The 11,044-nt window shown below is 36.3% G+C and overlaps 1 protein-coding gene across 2 annotated transcripts in view; it reads right to left on the bottom strand.

Moving 5' to 3' along the window:
* Window positions 1-365: 365 nt before the first annotated feature.
* The window catches only part of FAM120B (family with sequence similarity 120 member B), a 48,091-nt gene continuing 37,412 nt past the window's right edge, over window positions 366-11,044 (bottom strand). The window contains exons 7-10 of one of the 2 annotated variants that reach the window (XM_071431341.1): window positions 10,298-10,504; window positions 6,301-6,409; window positions 4,910-5,023; window positions 366-1,523 (exon numbers count right to left, since the gene is read on the bottom strand). In XM_071431341.1, coding sequence (XP_071287442.1) covers window positions 1,471-1,523; window positions 4,910-5,023; window positions 6,301-6,409; window positions 10,298-10,504 — 483 coding nt within the window. In that variant the 3' untranslated portion in view covers window positions 366-1,470. Of the gene's footprint in view, window positions 1,524-4,909; window positions 5,024-6,291; window positions 6,410-10,297; window positions 10,505-11,044 lie in introns of both variants that reach the window. The other variant, XR_011679850.1, reaches the window with a different exon arrangement.

The raw sequence follows: 11,044 nt of genomic DNA, 5'->3' as shown, positions 1-11,044 counted from the left end.
TGTCTGTTTGTCCTCTATTCTGTAACCATTCAAAACAACCCTATGGTCCACATATTAAACTAGAACAATATGATTTCCTTCTAGAGTCCGTAAGCTTTGTGGTTTTGTGAACAATTCAAAGTTCAGTGAGAAGGAAAACAGCACCTCTCTGTTTCAGCTTCATGATTCTGCTTTCCCTCTACTATTCCTGGTGGGAAAAAAATCTTTTGGCTTGGAAATAATAATAATAATAAGCAGCTTCTCCTTATGGTCTAACATTAGGAAGAAAAACAACCTCATAGAGGCGTTATCAATTCTTCAGTAATCAGGGTAATTATTACCAACAATTCATACCACAGCTAGCACAGCAAAACTCCCACTCTGACTGTATTTAACTTTGTTTATTGAGGATAACAGACATCTTTTCTCATATCAAAGCCTGAAGAAGGAATTACCAACAAATTCTGGCACACAATCACATTCTTTTAAAATACACTATTATACATCATGAGATCCCTGAAACCAGAGAAGTCTCCATAAAATTCAGACCACATTATTTCAAAAGGTTTGTAGGGGAGGGATAAAAATGATAGTAAAAACATGATAGTACAATTACAGTCAGTGGAAAATCAATTGAAAAAGGAAGCAGGAATACCCCTATGATGACAGTGCATTTCCTGAAACACAAATCAAGACACCGTGTTGTGTGAAATGGTGTTGGCTCATACTTCTAATAAAACTAGAAATCCTCATTGCTTTTTTTTTTTTTTGGATTGCTGCTATATACAGAGTATGAAAAATATATTTATTCATTATAAAAGTAGAGCATGATAGATTCCTTCCTCAGTTGAAAAAAATTATAAAAAGTTCCTTAACTAAAAGTATCAAATGTAAAAGTAATTTTTTTTCCTTTGTAAAAAAGTGTTACATTTTACAAGAAAGTCACATTGTTTCACTGGCAGATGATGCTTACAACAGTGATGTCATGTTTCAAACTTTTCAGGGTTTCAGAAACAATGGTATAACACAGATATAATCCACAATCAAGACATAAACCACAATACAGTGTAGACATGACACATTATTCATGGTGAGGAAAGTATTGTAATATAAACAACTATTACAAAAATATGCAAAAATTATAGCTTAAGTCTTACATTTACACTCAGGAATATCTCACAATGTTATAAAAAACAATTCAGACTTTCCCTTGTCAAATGGACAAAACAGCATAGCTATACTGGGATGCTACCGTGCCTCAGGTAGCTGTAACTTAAGTTTTGGTGATTCTGGTCTCATAAAAAGCTTAGACCTAACATGATAAGTCACTAACAAGCTGAACAGCCTCAGCTTTGTGTGATTTTCTCCACAGTCACACTGTCCAGTTACTCTGCACAGTTCACAAAAAACAGGTGAAAGCCTGAATAAACAAAAATTATCCCAGTGGCAACTATTCCACCATCCCATTTGCCACTTGTAGACATGAATTCTTTACCGAGGATGATGGTGATGCCTTCTCCCATGTGGATGTTCTGATCTTCTACCTGAAGACAGTAAGAGAGGAATTAAATACATTCAGTGAACATTAAAGCAGAAAAACAAGGGCTTATTAGGATAGCATGCAAGAAAAGTTACAATTATACATATCTTAAAAAAATACATGTCCCTGCCCAGCTGGTGTGTAATTGGGGCTAGTATTCCGAGATCCTGGAGGATAAAGTGCATGGTGGCTCTTTTTAAAACTCTTGGGTGACTGTAACTTTTAAGCCTACTCAAGTTAATGGGTTGGGATAGTGAATCTCATCTGTGACTGGTAGATCTGACTGTATGAATTCAGGTAAGGATAATATGCTGTTTAGAACCAGACATAAGCTATATTTACCAATATTTTCATACTGGTTTAAGTGTGCCTGTGCACCATACTGCTTTAGTTAGAGAGCTCTATTAGCAAAGCAGCCCCACAATGTAAATTAAATCTTTTCTCAGCACTGAAGTTCCACCAGGTCCGATCTGAATTACAGTTCTACCAAAATCCTATTAATCAGAAGCATGGTTGAAAGCAACACCAGTGTGGAAGACTTGACTAAGTATCTTGCAAATGAGAGGCTGCTTGTATTATCAGCAGTTATGTGTTTTACAGTGTGCTAAGACTGAAGTGAATGTACCCTTTTGATGCAATTACATTCTGTGAAGAAATGGATAATTAACAGTGATTTCCATAGTTCTTAATGCTCAGTTTATTTTTAGGTTCTTAGAGAATGAGTTAACATTGTGATGTATGAGTGGTCTTAACTTCTAATTAATGAAGTTTGTCTACCAATAGGGTACATGGGCTGTGGTGTGGTGTTGCAGCCACAAACCTAAAATCCATAAATTATCAAACAAGAAATATTAAGGGGAAATCTACCTTCCTGAGGCTTAGATGTCCAGCTCTGAGTAACACAGATGTGCTTTTATCCATTTGTAACACACAGCCAAGAAATTTATGGAGAGAAGTTAAATGAATAAAATCAAACAAAAAACCCCCAAACCTTCCCAAAATGCAAAAAAAGCCACAACTGAATTCCCTGCACTCAAAATACAGCTAGAGGATGAGGTGCTTATTACAGCAGCTGGGTACAGCAGCTACTACTGGCCATATAATGAAGGATGCCTGAGTCCAGTTCTTGCTCTGCCTGAGGGGATTCCAGCCATCCTCTCAGAGAAATGCCACTGCTTCTCAGGTTGATGCTTTCTTGGAGGCACTCTTTACTCCACTGGTGAAGCTGAGACATTGTCACAGAATTCTTAAACATCAACTGATAAGAGAGAGCAAAGGCTGCCTAATCATTATATACACTCCTGATAGAGAAGATATGGGTCCCATGGTTACTGTTCCATTACTTTTTACTGTATTTAATCCAATTATTTATATATTATATGGAGCCATATGATTTATGTATTATAAGGAGCCATAACAGTGTACCATGGAAAGGTACATAGAGGATGGGATAGACAGATATCAGTATTCAGATATCAGATATCATTACTAGGGAGTTTTATCACATAAGCTACCATGAACAGAAAATGGCTGTTTTTTCTTTCTCTCTCTGTGCTGAGACACTCATATAACAGACAACAGCTACGTAGAGAAGTAACCCAAATACCTGTGCTAATATTAGCAAACTTAATAGAAGAATTTTGCCAAAATGAGTCATGTTGGCAGATCACTTTAAAAGGAGCTCTAAAACATTGAAGGGCTCTTTTATAAAGACAGATGTATTTTTCCAATAAACCTGTTTCACTTATAACACAGGCAATTTAACTGCAGTTATGGGATCATGTTTTAAGAGTGTCCTGAGGGTAAGAAATAGGTATAGTGTAGAAGAAGCCAAGATGTTTAAATAATGCTACTGAAAGACATTTATAACACAGCAGCACAGTTACTGTGGAACATACTTTGTGGAATACACCTAGCCATAAAATCTCTGGAGCTGGTCAGAGATTATCTGACCCCTGAATATCAGGGTTCTTCAGATGGTCAAGAACTGGTAACAATGACCAGTTTGGGTTTTGCATATGGTCAGCGTACATACTCTATATTTTAGCTTTATATTTTACATAGAGGATCAAATAATATTATTTGTGAATCAAATGATATTATCTTACTCTGAAGCATTCAAAAGTGGCAGCTGAAACACATTTAAGACTTCACTGTATCTATTTATTATTTATCTTTCCTAATCACATCAGTGATCTTATTTGAAAACCTCTCCTGGAAATATGAAAGAAATTCAGGTTCTGCAGACTTAATAAAATAATTGATGTTTTTTAAACACCTCTCTTCCATTTGCTTATTTTCTTTAATCTACGTGTATGTGCTTCAACTCACAGTAACGAGGAAGTAAAACTGAATTAAGTCAGCTCAACAGTGTTATCCACTGTGGTGTTTCACTGAAATGTCTGTTCTTTTCAAGAAGTGAGACTGGTGAATGATTTAAGATTAATGCCAAGGCAAGACAAAACTTGCATTTGTATCACTTAGGCAGTGACCTGGAAGCAGGGACCCTGATCTAGAAAACCACTTAAGAATGTGTTTAACTTTATTCATATGCTTGAGGGTTTTATTGAAGTATGAACAAAGATCTGCAGCTAAAGACTTCAGACACATTTCTGTGCAGCTGTGCCAATTTGTTTTAGAACAATTACAATTTTAAACACAGTTCAGCTGAGACCAAGCTTGAAAATTACAAATACCACATGAAAGCTTATTTCCCAGAACACTGTGAGTAGAAGATGACTGCAGATTACAGTGCTACACTCCACCTCACCCTGCAGAGTTGGTTTTTGCAAGAGGCAATACACAACTGTGTAACTGATGCTGATGCCTTGTGAAAGCTGACCTAGAACAGAGGCTAGACAGAGTTAAAGAATGAAGTAGGTATTTATTAAAAGGCCTCAATGGATACACCTTGGGCAGTATAAGAGCCTAGCCAGGGCTACACCCAAGATGAACCCAAAATGGTCACAAAAATGGATGACCGGTCATGAGGTCTCACATTTTTATAAGTTTTGGAGTTAATTGTCCAATTACAGCTTTAGGTTATGAAGTCCCATCCTTCTTGTTTTTCCTCTTCAGTCCACATTGTTTATGCTCTGGGCCCAAAACAAGTATAGATTGTCCTTGGTCCCTAGCTGGAAAAGGACTTGTTCTGTCTACCTACTCTGTGAAGAGAGCTTACCAAGCCTTAAGGTGAAGCTCAGAACTACACACTAAAGCAGCACAGAATCTGAAAAATATAAAAGCTAAAACTTAAAGCATCAGGGCAAGTTTTGTTGCTGACTGCTGTAGGGTTACTGCACACATAAACATGAACTGCAGGCAGACACAGAGCTGATATACTGGTGATAGGGACAATTCCAAACCCACAAACATGCACCCATTTTTTACCTTGGGATTGCTGATGTCTTTGTGTGAACTCCCTCATCTGGTTGTGATATGGAGAAACAACATGACTTCTGTGTGGCTGTTGGAACCTGGGATTACAATCTCCTTGTTCTCTTCCTGAAAAACAGTAGTCACTAAGCAACTCTGACAATATGTAAGATTAAATGGAGAAAAAGAGAGACAGTGTATTCTTTTTTTAGGAAACAGAGTATTTCTTAGTTAGAGTATTTGTGCCAAAATACTCAAGCACAATTATGATCTTTCCAAGCTAAAGTCAGCCTAACAAGCATGGCTCTTGCCCTCATTTCCATCTATGCACATCATGATTACAAGCTGTTAACAAGTGTATTTAGAAACCAGATCAAAATTTTATGACACAGATTTGGAGACTGCAGTCATTAAAACAAACAGAAATCCCTCTCCAAATTGGAATCACAAATCATAATTAAAATGGTTAAATATAGCTCTCAAGGAAAAGCAGATGCTACCAAGGTCTGGTATTATAAATCACCAACAGATATCCTCAATTTTGAGTGTCCAGCATGAGCTCGTTGTAGAGCCACATCAGAAGTATTGCTGCCACATAATGCAAAGTACTGAATTAGCAGAAAACAGTTCTGTCTGTTGTAATTTGCTCAAGAAATTCTGAAGGGGTAATTTTTATTCTCACAGACATTATAACTGATCAGGTATTAAGCAGGTAATAAATATAATATGAGCACAAACACTGAGATTCAGTGTAAATTATTTCAAAGTCTTGAAGCTTCAACATTCAGGCTGATATGTGATTGATTTAAAAAAACCTTTTAGATGTTTTTTACCCTGAAAGTCAGGTAACTCAGGTAGGGAAAACAATTCTGAAAATGGAGTTCTTTAGCAAACTGTGCCATAAAGTTGGGGGAAATAGCAAGATCTTAAGCAAGAAAGCAGAGTTTTTCAAATTGCTCAAAAGCCCTCTTCTATTTTGAAATATGTCAGCAAATGCAATAAGAAGTATTTCATCTTCAATGCCTCATTCTGACCTTCAGCTATCAATGTTAAATAGCTCCCCTGAGGGATTGAGAGAAAAAGCTAGGCCATTAATTTCTCATATAAAAATATCTTTAGTCACTGAATAAAAAGTGATGTTTCTGTCAATTAATGATACTTATTGCATATATCTCACTAGCTATGTACCTAGATGGAAATATTATTCTATAAAAACTTGGGTAATCAAATTCACATAAATTGCTAAAAAGAGTAAATACTTTCTTAGATCTTTTCATTGCTTCTTGGAGAAAGGAGTTCAAATTTACTTAGCTTGATGGGCTGCCTATGTAATTGCTGCTGCTCTTGAAGGATAATTTAGCTCATCTATATATTAACTTTACTGAGAAAATTCACACAATGCCAACCTGTGTTAAATCCATTCCCTCTTGGTCTGCTCTGTATTGTTCTGTTCTTTGCCATGCAAATCTTGCAAATGAGAGACTTCAGATTCTGGAAGGGTGTGTACAAAGACTCCTGCAGAAAACACAGTTAAAAATCAATTACTCTTCTGCTCTTCTTTCTTCAGGTGTAGCACAAATCAAACACAGACACAACAACTCTAAGACTTAGCCACACTTGTGCACGCATGAAGCTGGTAGATCTGGTTCACACTTTAACAGGAAATAAAGTTTGAACATTTAATATTAAATGTGGATACCTGGAGGAGTGAGTAGGGGTGCAGAGGAAATGCTTTCCCCTTTCTCAGTGAAGTAGTTTTCCTTCTCTGCTCACATCTGCAAATCCCTTGCTGTCCTGTCCTATTCTATGACCTTGCACCTGTAGATCCCCTTAACTAGATTTCCATCTGCAATACCTCAGGCAGAGATGGTTAAAGCCTCCAGATAAGGACTGATGAACTCATGGAAAATATACCAGTTAGAATCAGTCTCTTAATCTCATACATTAGAAACAGAACTTACCCACCAGTAATACATCTGCCCCAACTCCTGACTGATAAAACATAACTCAGTCTAAAAAGAAATGGGGGAATTAAATTCAAGTGTTTACCTTGTGGTGCGATAAAAAAATAATCTACTGTCAAAAGGACAAGCTGAAGCTATTTAAGGATGCAATATTGAGAGATGTGATACATCCTTGACTTTCTCTGTTTTCTGAGCTTTGAAAAAGTGACAGATCTTAGAATGTATTTTTTTTTTCGGATTGATACTGGGCATGTGGGATTTGCTACACAATGAAGAGAATTAGGAAAAGAGAGATTTTAGAACAATACCATAATTTGTTATTTTCATAAAACTGAACTGATTTTTACAGGATGACATTTCCTTTTGAAGATGACAGGATAAGGTAAAAGAATCTAATAGGTAGCAAGGCTGCAGTAACTAGAGAGGTTTCTTAAATTAAAGGTAGAGTCTGACTCCCTGAATGAAACCTGCTGAGAACTTCCCTAACTTCCCTAATACATTTCTTGAGTTAACAAACATCTTTAGAGAGACTTAACTAAAACCCACAGATTTTTTTAAAATTTTGTTTGCCACACAAACTGTGTCCAGCCTGTGAAGAGCACACAGAAAAACCTTTCATTTTATTCCTGGGAGAATAATCTCAGAATGTATGGAGGTTGGATGAAAAGCGAGATCAGAAAAGAACAAAACATCAATTATGCCGACCCCATGATGTAATTTGGTTCTAATTTTAAAAAATTGACCATGAACATACTCATTAGTGAGAAGCACAATAAAAAGGCTAATAAAGTGATAATATCATTGCCTCACTTCTTTATGAGACTATTATAGCCAATTTTCTGTGTGGATAAACAAACTAATATGATTACAGTTTTGAAAAACAGAACTAGCATAATATGAGCTTAGCATAATTTTGTAAAAAAACAAGATGGCTCTATTTTTATTCTTATCAGAAGCTGTCCATTTTTTTATCTTTAACAGCTGTTAGGCTACAAAGAGCTGAGCTACACAAAAACTTGCCCACAAAAATATCAACTGTATTTAGTGTACACATTTTCTTCTTTTGGTATAAGAACCAAAAGGAAGGTAGGAAGCAAACCCTAAGATGTTCAAAATTTTTTATGCACATGTAAATATTTAACCAGGATTGTATTTCCACTGTAATTGTCAGAAACCTATTAACTGTATTTAAGCCTATCAGATAGAAAACAACACTGATTCTGAGATTGCCTCAAGTCCCTGAAGTAATGCAACTGTCCAGACAATAGAGAAAGGACCCTAGAACTTAGGAGACAAGCACTGAACAACCAAAAGAATAACTTTTTCATATAATTTTTCTTTTCCATAACAAACATACCATATAGAATAACTTCTTTTCTGAATACAGTACTGTCACTATCACCAGATTAGATTTGTGGTGCTCAAGGTTAGATTGTTAACAAACAAGTGCTGAAAGATCTTGGCTTCCAGCAGTACATTAAGCTCTGCCAGGAACTAGGTACCATTTTTATTTTTTAAAGCTGAACTTATAATAAGAGGAAAAACCAATCACATATACTTGTTCTCTTGCCAGTGTTCCCAACTAAACTGGCATCTCTTGGCAATTCTCCCCAGAACAGATTCTTGTCTCAAACTGATAAGCTGAAAGCTATTTTATTAGTCTGGGTACATATCTCTGCCATATATGTACCATAAAATTGTACCTAAAAAAGAAAAAGGTATTTAAACTACTCTGAAAGTTCACATAGCTAGAGTATTTTTCCTCACAACAGAACAGTTTATCTGGGGCTTGTTTAAAACAGAGCATCAGGCTTTTAAAAACCCTAACCTAGATATTTCAGTTGACCAAGCATATTTCTAACTCAATTCTAGGAAAGTAAGATCTTTCTTCATCTTCATTATAAAACAGAATAAAATAGAACTCCAACACTAACACAAGCTTTTAAAATGTTAGCTAAAACATACTACATGACACATTTAAAAATATCTGTATCAATTAATATAAAAGTTGTACAGATTTAAATTTTTATTGTCAAAGTTATCCACTAACCTGGATTCTACCCAAGAGGAAAACAAGTATCAATTTCATTTTGGATTCTTTAACATTTTCCCATTTATTCTTTAAACCCTCTATTGTTTTGTAAAAGTCCTGCATGAAATTCCTGGATGAACCATTAGTCCAATCCAAAATCTACTGAAATCAACAGACCAATTAATAGGAACCACAGGATTTGGATAGAGGTTATGGTCCTAATCATATGATTGAACACATATGGAAAGGATTATTCTCCTCCTTCATGCTAAAAACATGTTCATTCCACCCACCCACAAGAGCTGCACTCCTCACTCCAGACCAGCATGGGATGCAGCTGGACACAAAATCACAAAAGATAACCAGTTATACAAAAATAACTGGCATTGATGCATAAGATTAAAATTAATCAAAACTGAAACATTTTTTCTCTTTAATTAATTTAACCTCAAGTGATACATTCAGTAGCAGGTAAAAGAATTTCAAAGGTAAGATTTTCAAAAGTAGTTAAATGGTATAGGCTTTTCAGACACATGAATTGAGAAAGACACATTAATTGAAGGTCTTTAGAGCTACCTTCCCAGATGGGTACAGATCTACCCAAGCATCTCTCCACATATTCTGTGCTGGTGGGGCACAAGGCAGGTCTGGTTTGAGGCTCCCCCAGTGCAACAGCACAGTCTGGCACTGAGCCCAGCAGACCCTACCTGTGAGCCTGGCCATGCTGCCCCTGAGCAGTGCACAGTGCTCAGCAGCACCTCCCTGCCCAGACAGGTCTGAAATCACACTGCTCTTTTGGTAAGACAGCAAGCAAATCTTGTAAAGCTTCAGATTTGTAAGATAAAGTGGAACTGAGAACCAAATAAGGACTTAAAGCTACAGGAAGGTACTTGGTGAGATTAGAAAAGAAATACCCATATTTACCTGTTCTAAAAGAATGTACCTTCTTCTGATTTGAAGTTCCTCTTTGAATTTGCCAAACCTTCATCTCAAAATTTAGGTTCCTTAATGCCTTTAAAAATATCACTCTTAAACATTTGATTTTTTAAAGGTGTTCTTAATATGTTGCTTAAAATCTTATGGGAGAAAGATCTCATTAATATCTCAGTACTAGAAAACTATTGTGGGCATTTTCATTTTTGAAATTGACAACTATTTTCCTTCTATTATTTTCTGAGTAGTGGGAACAACATTAAAGGTAAAATTACAGCTTCCTTCATAAGCTCAGTATTTCTACTTTTTTTTTTTTTTAATTTTGTTTTGTAGAGAGAATGAAAAAGGAATGAGAGAGAGAAGAAAAATACAAAGAAAAGGGGGAAAGTGTAAACATGAATACAAAAACAATCAACAAAACAGACAGGTACATTTTTACAAAGAATGCAGAACTAAAAGGAAGTGATTACTTACATTGCCTTCCAAAAGTTCTTCCACAGAACAACCTCGGTGTGCCTTCTGGTATTTTTCTTGAAAAAGTTTTCCATCAAACACTACCCAAGGCATCAGATCATCCATCCTGAAGGGAAAGCCACAGGCACTGTTGGCCATGAGCAACGTCGTGAGGCCACGGATAAGGACAGCACCCAGGTGTACAGCCCTGGGGTCTACCTGTGCAAGCTGGGAACACACACACACACACACAGGAAACATGAGCCATCTTATATGGTGTCTGTACCACCATAGAAACACGCAAGCAGCAGAGAAAATTATCAGCTGTCCCCATGTTGTGACAGTGATGGCCCTCTACTCCACATCAGAATTTGTCTGAGGGTTCTGTATCTAGTTTTATTCAATAAAGTGGAAGAAGTGAAGTTTAACAAATACAGCATCTCATTCAAGTTTTTAAGACAAATCATTCAAAATGTAAATGGAAAGACAAAATAAATGGCCCCACAGTATTTTTCAAGCATTAGCAGCTCTGCAGGGAAAAAAGTTCTGTTAGTGGAATGCAAAACATGAACTGGTCAGTGATCCACTGACCTTCCAGAGTTTGCTTACCCTGGAAATGTTACAGTGTTTAGACATCATCTAAATTGCAGCATTTGACAGAACAAAGTTTATTTTGTATCCTAGCTTTTCTTTTAAACACTCCAGAATTTCCTTTGACTGTAATCTGAAAGTCAAATTATTTCACTTCAACCTGGATGTCTCCAGAAG

Source organism: Agelaius tricolor, unplaced genomic scaffold (assembly GCF_023055355.1).
Source record: "Agelaius tricolor isolate 1412-34295 unplaced genomic scaffold, bAgeTri1.0.p SCAF_1, whole genome shotgun sequence".
Taxonomy (NCBI): Eukaryota; Metazoa; Chordata; class Aves; order Passeriformes; family Icteridae; genus Agelaius; species Agelaius tricolor.
The sequence above is the reverse complement of the archived record's forward strand: the minus strand, read 5'-3'. Positions and strand labels throughout refer to the sequence as shown.